The sequence below is a fragment of the Silene latifolia genome, chromosome 6 (genome assembly GCF_048544455.1).
Source record: "Silene latifolia isolate original U9 population chromosome 6, ASM4854445v1, whole genome shotgun sequence".
NCBI lineage: Eukaryota > Viridiplantae > Streptophyta > Magnoliopsida > Caryophyllales > Caryophyllaceae > Silene > Silene latifolia.
The window spans coordinates 33,715,334-33,735,870 of record NC_133531.1 but is presented as its reverse complement, the minus strand read 5'-3'; the positions used below and the strand labels follow the sequence as shown (position 1 = coordinate 33,735,870).

General features: G+C 38.4%; 2 protein-coding genes across 3 annotated transcripts; one reads left to right on the top strand and one right to left on the bottom strand.

Annotated features, from left to right (window-relative positions):
• Positions 1-2,666: 2,666 nt before the first annotated feature.
• On the top strand, positions 2,667-3,922 carry LOC141586690 (kxDL motif-containing protein LO9-177-like). 2 transcript variants are annotated; one of them, XM_074407990.1, is made up of 2 exons: positions 2,667-2,767; positions 3,389-3,922. In XM_074407990.1, the coding sequence occupies exon 2, from the start codon at positions 3,404-3,406 to the stop codon at positions 3,797-3,799; it is 396 nt and encodes a 131-aa protein (XP_074264091.1). In that variant the 5' UTR covers positions 2,667-2,767; positions 3,389-3,403; the 3' UTR covers positions 3,800-3,922. The 2 variants fall into 2 exon arrangements, with proteins under 2 accessions (XP_074264091.1, XP_074264092.1); XM_074407991.1 differs by having other exon boundaries at positions 2,684-2,767; positions 3,404-3,922.
• Positions 3,923-5,191: 1,269 nt separating this feature from the next.
• LOC141586689 (uncharacterized) lies at positions 5,192-19,891 on the bottom strand. Its single transcript, XM_074407989.1, has 8 exons — positions 19,504-19,891; positions 15,426-16,171; positions 13,683-14,962; positions 13,365-13,519; positions 12,088-12,742; positions 11,928-12,009; positions 7,368-7,415; positions 5,192-5,791 (listed from the first exon to the last, which is right to left on the bottom strand). Exons 1-8 carry the CDS (start codon positions 19,814-19,816, stop codon positions 5,594-5,596), a joined length of 3,477 nt encoding a protein of 1,158 aa, XP_074264090.1. The 5' UTR covers positions 19,817-19,891; the 3' UTR covers positions 5,192-5,593.
• Between the last annotated feature and the right edge of the window lie 646 nt (positions 19,892-20,537).

The following is a 20,537-nucleotide window of genomic DNA, read 5'->3' as shown; positions in this document are numbered from 1 at the left end:
TAATCATAAATCTATCTTAATTAGGAGTATTATATTTAAGAATCTTTTCCATCACCAAACACATGAAAATACAACACGAAAATATAAATAGTGTAACTATTACCTCTTAATACTACATATAATAATTGTGGACTATAACACTTAATTTAAAATTTAATTATTAAATGTTAATTTCTCTACACATTACAACCTTCTAAAAAAACTGTGCATTTGTACGGGATCTACAGTAGTTGCAATCATCTATTTACTAAATGAATAGGCGACACTCTTATTTTTCCCGCCTAAATAATATTTCCTAAAATAAAGTGTAGTATTTTTAGCATATATTATCTCACAGTCTTTTAATGACACAATCTTTTAATAAATTTAATATTTAAAACATTCTATATTATTTTACATTATACATAAATTTATCTCCATTATTATATGATAAAAAAGCTGTATACTTTTTTTAAAAATAATTGTACATAAAAATTCATTGACTTTTAATGATAAGAAGTTGCACAAAAATGTTAATAGTAAAAATATTTTAGAAATAACATCATTAATTTTTCGGTGAAAGAAAACTTTCATATTTCATGACTTTTATAATTTAAATTTTTATTGCTCAAATTAATATTAGTGATGAGAAACATAAAAAAATAAGTGAATTATCAATTTAAAATCCATAAATAATACAGTGTACACTAAAAAGTAAAATTCTATAAATACCGTGCATATATTGCACGGGATTTAAACTAGTTAGGATCATATGTAAAAAATATATTCTTAAGTTGATAAAAAAAGTCCAACTATGTTGAATCATTGATGAAACAAAATTTCGTGGTAGATGTATTAATCACCGATAAATTATTAGTGTTTTTAGCATAAAATTTTTATCATTTAGTAGTAATCATATCAGTTGTATAAGATCAAGTGACATCGTTATAATATGTAGTTAGCTTTTTCAATGTTAAAGACAGTGGTTTTCAATTAAATACAACGCTATATCTGTACATGGTAGAGCTCACCAAAATGCACCCTTAATAACCGAGACATGTCTTTATGAATTTTGCCAATTATTTTAACCTACAACAATTACTTAAAACTGAGTAGTGTTACCGTTACGTAAAACAACAAGTATCTTCTTCCATTTTACGTTCACTAGTTCCCGTGTGGAACTCATAGAAGTACCTGGGCAAAGCAGGGACAAAACTCATGCACAGTGAATAGCCAAAGAAATTGCAAAAGCTCAACCAATGACAAAGGGACAAGGGGAAAGGGAGCTAGATTTTACTTTGGTTTTTGCTAAAAATCAATATAGTTTTAATCTTGTGCATTAAAAAAATGAAAATTATATCAATATTCATAATTTTCCATGCTCCTTAAAAGAGATCACATTTGATAAACCCATTTTAATTTTATTTTCTCCTTAAAAAAAACTAAAACATATAAAAAACTCAACATACTTATAAAAATTTAATAATTGTAAAAAATTATGATTTAAGGATATAATAAAAATATATGATGTTAAAAAATCAGGAAGTAGGTCTAAAAGTAGGGCTTTGATAAAATAACAAATTAGGAATTAGGTCTTGTAAGGTTAAGAAGTACTCCCTCCCATCCACTCTTTTCTTCCCTATTTCCTAAAACGGATTATTCAATTTTTCTTCTCCTTTTCTTTTTGGGAAAATTTTTATTAATATTATACTCCTACCTCTCTCCACTCATCAAGCCCCACCATATCCTTTATTAATATTTAATTCTAATTATTCCTACCTCTCTCCAATAACCAACCCCACTCATCTCCTTTATTAATATTTAATCCTAATTATTCATACTTTTCTCCAATTACCAAACTCTACTCATATCTTTATCAATATTATACTCTCACCCTTAATCTCCGTGCCCACATCAAAGGGGAAGAAAAGAGTGGATGTGAGGGAGTATATATTAGTATTTTAATACTCCCTTTGTTTTTTTTATATATGACTTTCTCACATTTTGAGACATTCACTTCTCTCTTCAATATCTCTTAAAATATAGGACTAAATAATATGATATGTATACTCATATGAAAGAGCATTTCGTAAGGAATTTAATGGTAACATTTTTATAATTTTTGAACAAATATATTTCTCTAAATATTAAAGTCAAAGACTTACCTCGTAAATGTAAAACGTCATATATTAAAAAAATGGAGGGAGTATATGAATTAAGTCTAAGTAGGACTGCAGGAACAACCGATAAACATGATCTAAATTAACTAACTTTATTATAACTTGGCTAAATAATGACCATAATTCAACTCAAACTGGTAAAATAATGGGATAATCGATGTAATAATAAATTGATAAGCATGACCAAGCAAAACCCGACCCAAACCTACAAATTATCACAAATTACCCGACCTGATAATGACCAAACTCATAAATGAGCTTGACAATGACCTAACCTTAACAATGACCCGAACACGAGCTAAGAATTGACCAGACTAACCCGGCCGTAAGCAACCAAAACCCAGCCTTGACGTAGTCATAAGCCCGAACGTGATCAAACCCGACCCAAACAATCCGATTGCCACATCTTTGTAACTGAGTAGTTATGTTGTACTAGATCAGCAACATATCTGCACTTCAAATAGTTAAGGACTCGGCTGCCAAAAAAAAAAAAATTGTTAGGACATCATCTTATTTCATCCATTCGCTGTACGTAGATTCGCAACCCAATTGTCTCACAAAACACCCGATCACGATCTTCAAATTAAAGTCTCCCGATCGATTTCTTAGTAAGTTCTATATAATTTATATTTCGATAAATCAGCTGTTCTGATTAATAATTAAGTTGGTTGATGAATTTGCCTTCAACTTATATCTTTGTGTTATTGATTATTGGAGCTTTAATAGATTTTCGTTTTATTTATTTAGATTCTTTATTTCATTCTTGTTTATAAATTGTTAAATGTGTTATCTATATTGTACATGTGTTGATTATGAGTTGCAAATCTTGCCTTTTTTGATGTGGTGTTGTGAACACTAGTATACTCTCTTCGTCCCGGTCATTTGTTTTCCTTTGGCACAAAGAGAGGGGACCATTTGTGATTGTCCCATTAGATGATCAAATTACTCATAAGAAACCTTCCCAATATAGAAAGGCACCCTAAAATTGAAAAGGTAAACAAATGAACGGGACGGAGGGAGTACATGAAATTTGGGATAATGGGATTGCAATATATTTTGATATGGAATTGCAAATCTCTTGGCTTTCTCTCCAAACAAGGGCTAAAAGGGTTGTCATTGAGCTCAAAGAAGTTTAGCATTGCAGCATGATGTAATTTGAATGAGTTTACTCGAGCTCGATTGTCTTATGGACTGACATTGTAACTATCTGTTTATCATCCCTTATATAGTCTTCAAACTCGAAGATGGGAGATGCACACAAGGATGCAATAAGAGCTGCGTCCAATGAAGTTTCTAAAGAAGTAAAGTCTCTTGTCAACGAAGAGGCTATCGAGTCTCTCAAGCAAACACAACACCTTATATTGGGAAGGTTGCAGGACAGCAATGCAGTGTTATCTCATTTCAATGAACATTCGGAAAATTGCTTCACAGATGTCATGTCAGACTTCACAAAAAATACCCGTCTCTTGCAAGCAATGAAGACGGACCTTGATCATATATTTCTCAAGTTGAGGAGCATGAAAGCCAAGATTTCGGCTACTTATCCTGATGCTTTCCCAGATGAATCCTCAGAAGTGCTTGATACAAGACCTGACCTTGAGGTGTCTATCAACGATTGTAATCAACAAAACTCCGCCTAGTTTTATCGCATTACTAATCAACAACCTGTACATTTCCAATTTACTGACCTTAGGATTCCAAGGTTATGTGATGAGTGAGTTAAGACTTAAGATTCTACTAATGTTTTATGTAGTTCTCCTTTATTGATGATTTGTGCAGCTAACATTCTCTAAGCCATACCCGAGCAGATTTTGTATTTGTATTTGCCCCTTTTGTGACCAGTCAGTCTGAGTTTCTGCTTGTTTATACTCGAGGTTTTTGGCAACACATTCTCATTCACTGCCCCTTGTCATGGAAAGTTTGGTGCTCAACTTGTAGATAATGGGGATTTATGTATATCTCCCTTTTGTGTGTGAGAAATCACCAGATGCATTCTTTTTTGCCGCTTTGGACGCAATCTGGGAGGCTAAGAAGTAAGAACAATGCTAGTTTTGACAAATACAAGCCAGTTTGGAATGATATCACTCTTAGGATTTTGGCAAAAGTGAGTGATATAGGAACTGCAATATCCCTTTCATCTGCGGGTGAGGAAAGGGTTGATGAATTGATGACAAGTGAACAGATTTATGAGAATGGGTTTATGGTATGAAATTTACAAACCAGGCATTAGAGAGAATTCTTTCATTTCTACAATAATGTGTTGGATGTTAGTTTGGGTTTTAAGGAAGTTTGTTGTCTTCCACCAGTTCGAGTCTCACTGCCAGAAATTCTGGGAGAAAAGCTGTAGTTTTGGATTGGCACTCAGAATATTGTTTTCGTGTCTTTGTGCTTGTATTTGTTTTTTTTGTTTTTTTATAGGTCCTCTAAAGTTCGTGGGCTATTTTAACACGGTTTTATCGAAACTCTTATCGGCACTTGTCCGCTTCTTAGTCTATGACCTAACTAAATTTATCGGAAAACGAACTTTGATTGAGTTGGTTAGTGAAACTGTACAAGATCTGGAAACCTGGTGTGCTAGTGGTTCTGTAATAGTTTGTTCTTTTGTTCAGGTGAGTGGCTGGGCAGAGTGGTAACTGCGGGCTTGCCGGTGGGGAGGTTCAATTATTCTGTTTCCATAGTTTTGAATCTTCGACCTCACATTATTGGAGATTCTGCCATCTATTAATACTATCCGGCATAAAATAATTGGTAGACGACTAATTTTCAATCGAGTTTTGGTTGATTGCCAAGTGAACTAATTTTCAAGATGACCGACCATGTGAAAACACTTCCCACCTTACGGAGTATAAAATAAAATCAAACAAGCACACTGCAACTAGAGGTGGTCTCTTAAAAGAAATGATCTCAATTTTCATGGGTAATCAAATCAAAACTACAGAAGCCTGTATATTTACACATTTTTACATGTAACGGAGCATATCTGTCTAGATTTTTCTCGAAGCTAATTCTACCCTTCTACAAAAAGATGAAGATAATCAAAAGCCTGACTACGGCGCAAAAGGCCAAATTAATTAGATGTCATTCCACCCATGTATTGGCTAATTGGCTTTACAAACGTGGAGTAATTAATGCACGGATTTTACAGAGAAAACAAGTCGAACTAAGGTGCGAAGTTGCCAACATATATAGATGGATTGTGTAAAGGCGGATCATGACGCTTGCACTTGCGCAGTTAAGACATTTTTTCTGTGCTTTGGACTTGGCTCGGCAACTTGTACTCACAAAAGTGGGCAACCAGGGCAAGAGTCTCGTCTACCTGTGCGCTTGGGTGGGACTGAAGAAACCCCAAGATGTGCAAGTTAACTGACGTGCACTTTGCACATGATTAGATTACGGTTATTTGAAACAAAATCTCGAAGCAAAATACTATGACACTACTCCGTACTAGCCTCCTTTGGCAAAACAACAGCAAATAGGCAATCTGTAGTACTGGGATTCACAGAAAGCAGGGAACATGCCTCTGGTGAGTAAGGAAGAATAAAAAGCAGTCTTGCCCATAGCGGTTTCATAGAAGCGATTTTAATTACTCCGGCACAATCCCTCTGCTTCAGGTATGATGTAAAATCCTGAAACTATACATTAGTAAATGGAAAGAGTCAGATTTTCTTATTTACTATGGTACTCAGTGAACGTACAAGGTGCTCATTTTTATGGTAAAACTTGTACAGTATGAAATAGCAATTGAAGAATGCAAGAATTCATGTCAATAGTAATCACACTCAGTAGTCTGATTCAGAAACAAGTGATTGGATTCGTTTCAGAGTCTTAGACAGAACTAGACCAATCAGAGAACAACAACAAAGCCTTAATCCCAAATAGATTTAGAGGCAGTTAACAACTTCTCATAGAACATGGCTTGCTGAAAGACACCAAATAAGAACAACGTTAATAAAAAAATAAGATGGGAGTAAGGAGCATGCACATATTCTCTCATAGCAGTATAACCAACAAAATACTCGCTCCTAACTTTAGTAATCCTAAAGAGCAGAAATCAACTCTTTTAAGTTAATTAGTTTGACAAAAAATATTAGGTTTTTCTCGTCTGTACCCCATGTATTGTCTCGTTTTCTCATTCGTACCCCTCCTAATTCTATATCCCCAGTTGTACCCTCTACTTTCACTCCTTTTCCCAAACGTGACCTTACAAACCTTTTGCCATCACAAAAAATGTTAGTTTGCTTTTTTACTTGTTTCCCTCCACCGTGATCACCCATAAACAAACCAAGGTTAGCACAAAACCTTCCTGACTTACACTTCATTCACCATGTTCCATGGCACAACATCACTACTTTCATAAACCATAGCCCAACCACATCTCCAACACCACTTATCATTCCTCTTTCAACCACTGTCTGCACCTATCAAAGCATAACATCAATAGCTCCTTCTCCATCACCAACCCCAACCACCTCAAAAACAACCCACAAACTCAGGCCACCCTCGCACAACCCAAGTGCTGCCCATAACCACCATCTAGAACCTAGAACACCCACTTCACACACCACCATATATTAACCCCAAGTCCGAACCACTCGAGGCACTCTCGCAAAAAAGAAATGATTCTTCTCCACCATACTTCGCTGCGATCGACAGCACTTCACGAACCACTCGAGGCACTGTTGTAATGGTGAGGAGATCAAGGTGGTTTAATGGTGGAAATGGAACTATGGTGGTGTAGGCATATGGCTTGGAAAGTTGGCTATGGTGGAGATTTGGTTGTTGATTCTAACTAGGCATATAGGTAGTGGATTAGTGGAGGAAATAAAACCATCGATTAGGTTTAATGATCATATAGATGGTGGTCTTGGTTATGGAGATTCAAAGATGAAGATGAATTAGAATGGTGAGGGCGGTGCCAACTGCCAAGTGATGGAGGGAAGCAATTAACGGACTTATGTGACGGAAAATAGTTTCAAGGTCACTTTTGGGAATAAGGGGGAAGTACAAGGGTACAATCGGGGATAAGAAAAAAGTAGAGGCACAAGAAAGAAAACGAAAGAACACGGTTACAAATGAGAAAAACCCAATAATATTTATACCTCAGATGCATCACTAAATTCTATAAGATCAAGCATGCAGTGAAAGACAGTGTCAAAAGAATGTCTCAGCAGTCAGAATAATAAATATGAAGCATTCATAGTGACTTACTCCTTTTTGATCAGCAGGCGAAGATGGAAATAGCTGACACACCTCTCTCTGTCCATGACAAAGAAGACATGTAAGACCACAATTTCAAAGTTCAACTACATATAATTAAATGTGAAATAAACGATCAGGTATACATATATTGTCAGAGTATGGCCTGTAGTGGCCAATCATTTGGGTGCAAATATCATGAATTTTACCCCAATAGTGCTTACAGACAGACTAGGGGGCCAACAAGAGACGCAGGACAGTAGTAACTTCTCTAAAATAAGAGCAGCCTAATATCCGTACCACTTTTCATAGAAACGGAAGTTAAGAAAAGTTTCTTTCAAATTTCCATAAAATCTACCCACCAACCTGTTACATGTGTGCCCACCATTGAGTAATAAAGAACCAAAAAATCAAACCTTCATAAAACCTATCCACTAGCCGTATGGCATATCAAACACTATATCCTCAATACCCAAAAGACCCACCCTCCCTTGTCGCCCCTCTCACTCTACATTAAAATAAAGCCTCACAGATCTTTATCTTTAGTTACATAGATAATAGAATATGTACTCCACGCACATTTTCCAGCTCCATAAACGAGCTTTTCCTCTTATTTTTCACTGCTTCATATTACTATTACAGTATTACCTTTGACAAAATAGTTAGCTCATGATATTGTTCCTGATCAAAAAAGCCAGCGGCGAATTGGATCACGAATGACCCCTGTTCCAGTAGCAGCGGGTCACTAGGTGATTATTTTTAAATCATAGACAGTAGGACATTTAACTCCACCCGTGAGTGTTTTCGGGCATTCACTGCCGGTCCCAAGCCCAGATAAAGGAGGAGGGTTGCGGTAGGTATGTGACAGCCAGCATAAAAACTTAAAGTCACATTTTATGGACATGAATCAGAATTTGAACATCGTTGGGGCGTCTCCTCAGAAGCGAAGCGCTGCACTTCTTAAACCCGGGTGTAGTGAAAAGTATGTGAGGGTTGCTAGGTCGTCGCCCGGAAGCGACGTGTCATCTTTACATCTGGGGGTAGTGTCAAATAAGCAAGGGTGCGCTACATCTTCTAGACCCGAGTGTAGTGAAAAATATGCAAGGGTTGTTAGGTCGTCACCCAAAAGCGGCGCGCCACCTCGAATTATGGATGTGGTGTCAAATAGGTTTGGATCTAGGAAGCATGGTCAAGAGCGGGTAAAGAAATCAGGACATGACTTTAGGAAGGGTAGTAGGTTACGTTTTGGTACTTGGAATGTTGGCTCTTTGACAGGGAGATTAGCTGAGGTAGGGGAGGTTATGAAAAGGAGGAGAGTGCATATAATGTGTCTACAAGAGACAAAGTGGGTCGGAAATAAAGCTAGGGTGATAGCGCCTTGGGTTTACAAGCTTTGGTACACGGGTAAAGACAAAAGTCGTAATGGAGTGAGTATTGTCATTGATAAAGATTACATCGATGATGTGGTAGAAGTATCACGAAAGAGTGATAGGATTATGAGCATTAAGCTTGTAGTCAGGGATGAGGTGTTGACTGTTACAAGTGCTTACGCACCTCAAGTAGGTTTGGATGCTTCTTTTCGACGAGCCTTCTGGGAAGATCTGGAAGAGGTTGTAGGACGAGTCCCTATTGGACAGAAATTGATCAATGGTGGTGACCTCAATGGGCATGTGGGTACTATTCGAGTTGGCTTCGAGAACATTCATGGGGGTTTTGGGTTCGGGGAGAGAAATAAAGCAGGAAGTGACATATTAGATTTTGCTTTGGCATATAACTTGGGTGTAATGAACACTTGGTTCGAGAAAAGACATTCTCATTTGGTGACTTATAGGAGTGGAGGAAATGCTAATCAAATTGACTTCCTTTTGGTAAGGAATGTGTGGAGGAAAGAGTACACCGATTGCAAGGTCATATCCGGGAAAAGTGCTGCAACACAACATAGACTAGTGGTGCTTGATTTTCGGGGTAAGAGAGACAAGAGAAAGATAATCGGTGAGGCACGAATCAAGTGGTGGAAGATACAAGGGGAAAACCAACAAGCGTTTTTGGATAAGGTTGGAAGTAGCGATATTTGGTCCGATTGCAAGGAGAAAGATATTGATGCAACGTGGGATAAATTGGAGCATGTTGTAAAGGATTTGGCGAGGGAGGTGTTAGGGGAATCTAAAGGGAATAGACCATCAAGTAAGGACACATCTTGGTGGAACGATGAGGTGAGACAAGCGATAAAGACAAAACGTGAATGCTATAAGGTTTTGGGGAAATGCATGAGTGATGAGAACTTTGAAAAGTACAAGGAGGCTAGACGAGCCGCTAAAAAGGCGGTACGGGATGCGAGGGTAAAAGTTAACCAAGAAGTGTATGCCCGGTTCGGAGAAGGAGAGAAGGATATCTATAAACTGGCTCGCATAAAAGACCGAAAGACGAGAGATATTGGGAGAGTTAGGTGTGTGAAAGATATGGATGACAAGGTTCTGGTTCGGGATAACGAAATAAAGGCTAGATGGAGTTCTTACTTTGATATTTTATTCAATGGACATCAGGAACAAAGTTTATTTTATTCAATGGACATCAGGAACAAAGTTTGGGGGATGTAAAGGAAACACCAAGCATGGTTAATCGGGAATTTGTGCGTAGAATACAAAAGAGTGAAGTTAGAAAGGCGTTAAAGAAGATGGGGTCAAAGAAAGCTGAGGGACCGGATGGTATACCCATAGAAGTTTGGAGGTGCTTCGGGGAGAAAGGGATCGAATGGGTAACCATGCTCTTCAACAAGATTTGGAGAAGGAACAAGATGCCATCACTGGAGGAGAAGCACTCTTGTCCCTTTGTACAAGAACAAAAAGGTGATGTTCAAGAGTGTTCCAATCAATTATCGAGGAATTAAACTTATGAGTCATACAATGAAGTTAATGAAGTTATGGGAGCGGATAATCGAGCAAAGGCTTAGGATATGTGTAGACATCTCGGATAACCAATTTGGATTTATGCCCGGGAGATCGACTATGGATGCGATTTTTATCATGAGACAGTTGATGGAACACCATCGGGACAAGAAGAAGGACTTGCATATGGTTTTTATTGACTTGGAAAAGGCATATGATAGGGTACCAAGAGAAGTGCTTTGGTGGGCTTTGGCGAGGAAGGGTATGTCTCGAAAATATATTGACCTAATAAAGGACATGTATGAGGGGGCTAGTGCAAGTGTACGCACTAATGTTAGGAGAACGGAAGAATTTCCCATTACCATTGGGGTGCATCAAGGTTCCGGACTTAGTCATTTTCTCTTTGTTATAGTTATGGATGAGTTGACAAGGGATATTCAGGACGACATCCCTTGGTGTATGATGTTTGCTGATGATATTGTGTTGATTGATGAGACGAAAGAGGGGGTGGAGAGAAAGTTGGAATTGTGGAGGCAGACTTTAGAGACTCGTGGGTTTAGGCTGAGCAGGAGTAAGACCGAGTATTTGAGGTGTCAGTTCACTAAAGTGGCGGGGTTGAGATCGACAGAGGCGGGGGGTATTATTTTCGATGGGAATGTTGTTGAGGGGTCAGATTTCTTCAGATATCTAGGATCTTGTGGCGGAGATGCGTATGTTGAGGTGGATGTGCGGACATACAAGGAAAGATAGATTAAGGAATGAGGTGATTAGGGAAAAGGTAAAAGTGGCGCCAATAGAGGACAAGATGATGGAAAACCGACTAAGATGGTTTGACCATATGAGAAGGAGACCTATGAACGCACCAGTTAGGCGGGAGACTCGAAGAACAGAAAAGGTCCCTAGAGGTAGAGGAAGACCGAGGCAGACTTGGTTGAGAGTGATAGAGCACGATATGAGATTTCTTGGGCTTGAGGAGAGTATGGTGACGTAGAGGGCACAATGGAGGGAAAGGATACATGTGGATTTTTAGTATTTGATGGTTTTTTGACATATTTAGTGTTTTTATTTAATTTAAATAAATTAAATTATTGGTTCTTCTCTCCTTTATAACACTTTTTTACCAACCATTTTCTTATATATTTTACTTGGTTTACTTTTAAGGCATTCCGGATCCTTAATTCTATTTCGGTTTTCAAAATCGTTTTAATCTTTTCTCTCTATTTAAATTTAAAGTTTTTATAAAAGAAATCCGGAATTCGATTTTAAAACCTCTAAGTTTACCTTGACTTTCCATTACATTTTCGCTCTCCCTTTTGTTTTTCATTTTCCTTTTTCTATTCGCATTTTGAGGTGTGCGTTCACCCATGGACGGTTCTAAAGGATGATTCATCACAGCCGACCCCAAATCATTTTGGGATTAAGGCTCTGATGTTGTTGTTGTTGCATAGACAGTAGGACATTTATCAAATCTTAAGAGTCCTTGGCCACCTAAGTCCTAAGCACACTTTTCCCTACGACCTAAATTTTGAGGCGAACAAACTCAAAGACCTACGGTTACATAATTTATAAAATCATAACTGGCACTTGAGATACCCTCATAAACAATGCACTAAAGTAGCGATACAGTGCGTGCTTAGCAATGTAAAATTTAAAAGCTGATAGTCAGGGAATAAAAAAAGCAACTCACTCTGTGCGGCGGGGTACTAGTAAATGTAGCTTTGACGTGACGATAATCTGTGCGTTTTGTCATGTCCAATTTCACAGGCCACCTGAAAAGAGTAAGCACCTGTTGTCAGAATATTTATCAGAGAGCCCATATTTCAGGCCATGTGGACACATGTTCTTACCCAGCAGGCTCTGAAACGGATATAGAATATCTACACGAGTCTGAATCAAGCCTGTGAGCATAGATACTGCAAAATTGAACTCCGCTCTTGGACAATGTTCCCTGCCACACAACCTGCACGCTGCCTACTGAAGTTACCAAGCTCGGAGTTTCCATTGTAGATGAGGGTGGGTCTACAGAAGGTGGAGGAGGTGGAGGAGGTGAGCTAGGTGGAGGGGGAACCATAGGTGGAGATGGAGGTAATGGAGGCGGCAAATCATATTGAGGTTGAGGCATTGATGGGAATGGAGGGGGCGGAATAGGATGAGAGAAATTTTGGTGATATGAATGAATACCACTTTCAGATGCCTGAGACAACGGATTGACTGAAGCTTGAACGATAGGAGGTGCAAGATTACTGTGTACATTAGAAGACATAGCACCAGAAGGGGCTACATTAAAAGGGTTATGATGACTGATGACACGCGTATCCCAGGAACTAGTGTGTAAAGAATAAAAAGGTTGCACATAAGGTGAATTTTGAATAGGCTGAGGAGGAGCAACTGTAGACCCTTGTGTGGCTATAGCTGTGTGTGTTAGATTTTCTCCAGCGGATTGTAACTGAAGCTCGGGGTTTTGACACGGCCATATCTGAGCTGACATACCTGGCGCCAGACCTGAGAAACAGCGAATAAGTACAATTCAGTAGATTTATAATTAACGACCAAAGATCACAGGAAATATAGGAATTATTGTTGAATTGTTTGTTTTTTTTTTAAAAAAAAAGTAAATGCAGATTGAGATATATGTACACAAGAATACAACATCAACAACCACAGGCACAGAGCCATTTCAAGTTTTCAACCACAATAATAACAATTACAACCACAAGCACTACCACAGAGCAAAAAGCCAAAATACTTTTTGGTCAACTACCATTAACCGTTGAATGGAACTGTTGATGTGAGATAGGAAAACGTGGAAAAAATGCACAGAAGAGGAAAAGAAATACTAAAATGACCTAAGATAGACGAAAAAATAAGTGAAGAAAAAATAAAAAATAAGGAAAAGCATTTGAACGAGGGGAGAGGGCTAGAAATATAATGTTTTATATGGAAGAGGAAGGTCTGTAGAATAAGGAAAAAATTAAGTACTGTATAAAGCACCAGGAAAAATAAGAAAAGAAAGATTCAGATGAAAAAGAATATGAAAGCTTAAAAACAAGGAGAGCAGACCAAATAGGACACAACAAACTAAACTCTCACAATAAAAAAACATGCGAAATATAAGAATTATAACCTGGTGTATCAATGGAAACAGAAGAAGTCACATTTGGCTGTATCATTTGCCCACTCCGCAAAGTTGATCCCTGCTCAAAACATCCTCTAGGTGACAAAAATTCAGGAGGCATGCTTTCAGGGTTCATCTTGAACTGTGCATTAGACTGATGCATTCTGAGTACGGAAAATATTGAGGGTGAGAATCAGTAAAAGGACTCTTCTATTAAAAAAAATGAGTTAGTTTCTAGAATAACTGCCAATCAAAATTTGATGAATTATAAGCGACCAACTAATCACTCCATAACATGACAACAACATACGGAGCAGGGCGGCAAACCTGTTAGATGGGCTTCCAGGTGCCAGACCATGAGGGGAACCAACATAAGTGTTATACATATTTCCAAAGTTTCTGCTGACTGGTGCGGGTCCAGAATTCCAGAAGCTTGGACAAGGTCTTGAAATATCAGTGGTACCAGAAACGGCAGCAGCAATGCTATAGTTTCCTCTGCGAAACTGCCTTATACAGGCCATAGCATTAGCAGCTTCTTCAGGACTTTCAAACTCCAAAAGTAAGGCAGCTTCACTGGTCAAATCAGTAACTAAACGAGGGCCTTTATGATTCAATTTCATTGTTTCGTGCACAATCTCATCTTTCACCCATTGGTTCAACACATTGCCCACAAAGACATGACAGCTAGAACCAATAGCAACACCATTCACAGCTCCTCTTGTTCCTAATCCAACATCAATAAACTTGACACGAATTGGGTAACCCCAGGGAGGATATCTATGCAAAAATTCACGAGCTTTGATGGCGTCAATAATTCTTTTGTACTCAACCAGCACAAAACCTTTAGCATGAAAAAACATAAAATTCTCCATTTGACCAAATCTCTCGAGCTCAAATCTTAGAGCAGCTTCAGATGCATCAGGAGCCAATGAACCTAACCAGAGCTGACGGGAAGCAGAAAAAACATCCATTGCTGCAGTGTCTCCATCTGAGAACCAAACAATTTGGTTGGGTGATTTCCTAGAATTTATGTTGGAATTTTGGTTTACATCACATTGGACTGCCTGATCTCGCCGTTCAAACAGCTCAGCCTTGAGTTGTGATGGTTTTCCAAAGACAGGAGAAAGCAACTGCTCATTAGGCAAAGGCAACCAAGAATGGCACCGGTCTCGATGCTCCTTGCTATCAACGTCCATGGGCTTGGAGCCTCCACTGTCATGGTTGGAGCTAGTATTTGAGTGGGGATCACTGTCCACAGAGACGACGGAGCCATGACGCTTCAGATAAGGGCCTGAACTTTTGTTAGCCAGGTCATCCTTGAATGAATTATCATGAAGCTGTGAAGAAGATTCTTTTCTGGATGTTTCGCGATACATCCTCTGTTTCTTAGGCGTCCCATGCACCAAAGATTGCCTACTAACATATCTTGGAGAGTCAAAACTGTCGTCATCAGTATCTCCTCTATCTTCTAGTTGTTTGACAAAAGATTCAAAGATCCCTTGAAAAGCACTAGTGACTTGAGACACCGCTTCAGATGATGCTGAATTCTGAAGCTTCCGGTACTTAGAGAATATCCATTTACTCAAAGATGGTTCCCTGTCAAGAATCTGAGACAAGTAGTCAGTAACATGATGCACATTGTAACTATCATGTAGGAGACCTAGACAACATAAGAGATAGGAACTCAAGAAGAAACTTGCCAGCAAATCTTCCCTATTTTACCAACCTTTTCCCAATTCCCGCCATTGTCAGCCAAAACCCATCCCCTGTCCATCTTCTCCAGCTAATCCGGTACATCCAACTTTGACAGGGAATTTTGCAAACCAATTCACCAGTGGCAAGGAAATGAGAAAGGGTGGAGCGTTTTCAAATGGTTATGGTTGGTAAAGACACTCTGAAAGAGTTTCTCATCCAAACAAGCGTTTCAAATATTGACTCAGGATGTCGAGGCGAAGTATCATTTTGCAATCTCAATAGGCCTTTATAATATTCAACATGGGTCATATTAAGAGGTAATAGGTGTTCTAACATTATATAAGCAGAACAGAAAAAGGTTTTGAAAAATCATACCACTCTCAGCAAGCAGCATTCCTGTGAACCTTCCTTATTTATATGGGAGGAGTCATGATTGGAATCTGGCCTTGCGTGACCACCATCATTCTTTCTGATTCTCACGTTATCAATCTCAGCATCAAGTCTTTCGGTTTCACCAAAGATGTCAGAAAGTTGAGCTTTAATGTCAGGATTGAGAGTAAAACACAGCTGACTGAGAAAGTACTTTCCTTCTCTACAAAATCCATCTGCTGCATGATTGCTAAAAAGCTCAAAGCAAGCAGAAAGTAAATTTTTAGGGCAATGAAAAAATATCTTAAGCAGACATAAAGCTCGAAACTTCATTAATTTAATTAACGGAGAGGCACTCTCTTCTAAAACTCGCTGCTTCAATTGGGTAAACGTCAGTGCTGAATCCTGCGTCTTAAGACATTCTTTATCGATAATTTGAAAAATATCTTTACCCTCGATAGAATTTGCAAAAAAGGTAGCGGCGTTGAGAAACACTACAGAACAGATTCCTTGGATAACAGATGATGATGGTGCCTCCCTTGAGGCCGTACAGCAGATATCAACCAGACCAGCTATACAATTCTTAGCAGTCTCGAATAAAACTCCATCCATGTCCTCCCCTCTACTTATCAAAGGGCCATTCCAGTTGTGCATATTAATCACAACTTGCGCTGCAGCTTCAAGAGCCGTAGGGCAGTATGATGCATAACGAGGAATAAACTCCGATAAGATGCGCTGAACACTCCCACAACCTACAAACATAAGCCCGTATTAATACTAGTAATCCCAGATTAGTGGTCTCAAGTTGGATTTTATGCGAGAATCCCAAATTTCCAACTATAGACTATCAGTAAGGGGTGCTTGGCCTGGCTTATACAAAACTCAGAAGACTGCAAAAAAATACAAGTCAAAACTCCATTTCCAAGAAGATAAAATGTACTGTATTATTTAAAAACAAAAGATCAATAGTGTCCCCACAAAAGAATAAGCAATTTTTTAAATGGGAAACAAGAAAAAAGACAAGCACTTAGTGCTTTAGCTATAGTTTTTTGTGAGCCTGCTCCGCCCGTAAAAGAAAACTTAGTTCCTGACAAGCAATTGTTTTGTGGAATTCAACATAAAAAGGAACTGGGCCAAATCAACGAGAGATAGAGATAGAGAGAGAATCACATGTGGGTCCTCATAATAGGGGTTATACTAACACTGCCCTTCACATTTGAGGTCCTTAATAAAACACGTTTGGGGGCAGTTAACCTCAATAAAAGCTACTCCTACTTTTACCCCGAAGGTGATGCCAAGTCTAATTCATCAAACTGAACTTGACGCCATGCATAACATTGATAACATGTGAATATCACACATAACATGCACGGGTCACAGTGTCACACCCACCAAAAGGAGAGAGATCCACTTTATAAGCCTAAAGAAGATGCCATTCGAAAACACTAATTTGCACTAAATTAAGTAATTCCTTGGTTTTTAGAGTGAATTGTCCCTTCTCGCATTTAAATACAGGATACTTAAATGTGAGTACTCATAATAGGAGATGTTTTAATAATATTAAAAGAAAAGTTTCCAAATTTGTAATACGCTCAATGTGAATACATGATATGAGTATGTGACCTGCCCTTAATGAGGTATATGATTCACTCTGAATGTAATACGCTAATTCTTCCCTTTCTTATTTCTCAAGTGCACACTTGCCAATTCGTCAATTTAAGCATATTCAAAACAAATTCGGGCCTCAATTTTGAAAAGGCGCTAAGCAAGCCAAGGTGACGGCCGCTCGTCGCGACGATGCATAAGGTGAGACGCAAAGGCACGCACCATACGGGCACGAGGCACGCTGCGTTTTGCCAACAAAACTGTAATTTCACAATAAAGCTTTGTGTAACGTTACCTTTTTTTAGATTTTAAAGAGGGTTAACACGAAAAGGAGTAAAAGCTAGAAATCAGGTGGCAAAGAAAAGGGCACAAAAGAACTGGAAGAAAAAAATATGGAAATGACGTAGTGCACCTTGCTAAAGTGCACCTCATCTAGAAGGCACGCTGAGGTAGTTTGGCTAGTGCCTCACTAGCCTTGGACTCAGGTGTGCCAAAGACAGGCTTTTTAAGCTAAGATCTCGCCCAATTGATATGCAAATGAACTGCAAACTGATATATTAGAATCAGTCCACTACTCGTAGGGGCTTGAGCGAATCCAATAACTTGCTTAAGAATAGCAATTTACATGTCTTCGATATAGTTTATGTTCATATCCACTTCTCGACTGTGAATGTTGTGTACCACAAGCACTCAAGCAGCCACCACGTCCAACGGCTTCATATATTTATATACAACTCAATAATAAAGCATTCTGTAAATACTTAATTCTTTTACACCTAATCAATTTTTTTCTACCCAACGACGATAGTAGGGTAGCTATATAACCATATTTACCAAACTCTTATCTCGAATGGAAGACCCAACTATGAAAGATGGTGAAGCAATCCTCACTAGATTTATCTTGAAGGCCTAAGCAATCCCAAATTTTCTCATTTTTGTCAAGATGCCCAGATAAGAAAAAGACAAATAGAAAGTTTTATTGATGAATCACAAAGGTCATAAAGTTGATTAAGAATCAGAGTATTACGTTTTTGAAAGTTCAAATTATTCTGAAATAAGATGAAAAAAAAGTTAAGTGTGTTAAAACATAAGCAGAAGCTATACATTAACTGAAATGCGTCTAAATCCATTTCAGTTGATGTAGAATACGGTTGAACCTTTCAATGGGGATTGATTAAATCGAGCAACCTAGCTATCCATGTCAAAACTAAACGTACTACAATAGGTAGGGCAAGAAACCTTCAATACAGGAAATCATTTGAATCCCTATCTTCATACCTTAATGAACTCACAAGAAAGAAATTAACTATAGTTCACTAAACCCTACCGCAGAATCACTCAACCTAACTACTCTTACATGCGTCAAGGATTCGATGCAGCAAACTAGCATTATCACCAAAGTATTTCTACTCTCTCGTAATTTCAAAGAACTAACCAAGAAATATTATGCAGCAACACAAGCACCAATACCAACTTTAACCCCTACCTGAAAACAGACCTTACTATTGGAATTTAATTCTAGTTTACACAAATCCCTAGCTTACTGCATAGTACTACAAAGGCAAAACTGAATTACTTCAATAACGAGTCTTGTATAAGAATGTCTCAGATACGCAACCACCCCAATATTTATTATTCCTAATCCCCACTTCGACCTGTGCCTGATCACAGACCTTATTATTAGTATTCCATTCTAGTTCACACAAATCCCTAACTTACTGCATAGTACTCCAAAGGCAAAATTGAATTAATTCAACTACGAGTCTTGTATAAGACGGCCCAGATTATTGATCATCCTATTTTCTTATGTATTCCTAATACCCAATTCGACCCACTTCGACCCACAGACCTTAATAAAATCCCATTCTAGTTCACACAAATCCCTAGCTTACTGCATAGTACTACAAAGGCAAAACTGAATTACTTCAATAACGAGTCTTGTATAAGAATGTCTCAGATACGCAACCACCCCAATATTTATTATTCCTAATCCCCACTTCGACCTGTGCCTGATCACAGACCTTATTATTAGTATTCCATTCTAGTTCACACAAATCCCTAACTTACTGCATAGTACTCCAAAGGCAAAATTGAATTAATTCAACTACGAGTCTTGTATAAGACGGCCCAGATTATTGATCATCCTATTTTCTTATGTATTCCTAATACCCAATTCGACCCACTTCGACCCACAGACCTTAATAAAATCCCATTCTAGTTCACACAAATCCCTAACTTACTGCATAGCATTACAAAGGCAAAATTGAATTAATTCAACAACGAGCCTTGCATAAAACCGTCCCACACATGAGACCGTCCCAAAAATTCCTAAATTTTGATGTATCTTGGATTTATTGAGTAAGTCTCAACAATAAGACGGTCTCGTCTAAATTGAATTGAATCGAACGGAACTGAATTAAACGACAACGTAAATAAACCATGGAAAAACCCTAAAAAAGAAGAGAAGCGCAGCGCAAACCTCGAGAGGCGGAAAGAAGAGAGAGATAAGCTTGTTCAAGCTGGGGCAAGTGACGAGGATCTTTGCCAGAGGAGATACAACCTTTAATCGTCTTGTAATTCTCGTATACATTCCGGAGTTCTTCCTGGTTTCGCCTTCGCCGTTGAATTTCTTCAGGAGACGGCGGGGGAGGGGTAGAATCGTCATTTGGAGGCGGAGGAGGTGGGGGTGGGGGTGGTTGAGAGGGTGGAGGTGGTTGAGACGGTGGTGGCGGTGGTGGTTGGGAAGGTTCGTAGAGTTTACGCTTCTTGAGAGGCTGTTCTACGGAAGCCATGGATTGGGCAAGGGAGTTTAAGGTAAGTCGTCTTGATGTTACCGTTCGCGGGGTATATGTTCGATCAATTAGGCTCTTCCCAACTCGTATGATGGTAATTGGTAAATCTATATTACTCCACTAGTCCACTAGTAGTTACCTAACGAGTAAATTTATATTTTTTGTGCGACTTAGGATCCGTTTGGATTGAAGGAATTGGAGAGAAGGGGAGGGGAGGGGAGGGATTTAATTTCCCTTGTTTGGATAAAAAATATGGGAGAAAGGAAATGGAAGGGGAGAGAAATGAGAGGACTTATTTTCCCTCATATAGAACAAATTATAATCTTTCCAAGGGTGGCAAGATTTGGAAAGAAAACATTATTTGGACTCTAATTATACCACCATCATCCTTCAATCCTCCATCATTTCTTCATCTCCCTCCTTCCTCCCCTTCCATTTCCCTTCATAATTTTTGTTATCCAAACATCCACATCCCATTTGCCCTCCCCTCCTCTCCCCTCCCTTCACCTTCCCTCACTCCCCCTCCCCTCCCCTTCCCTCCTAAAATTGTATCCAAACGGACCCTTAATGTTTTTCATATTCTATGGTATTTTTTTTTTTTTGAGCTAAATATTTTTAAATGTTGTCATTCTTGTTCACGAACTTAAAAAGGACAATTTTCTGTTACCAAACTAAATATCTGGTAAAGAAGAACAATTTGGAAAAAAAATCTACTTTATGA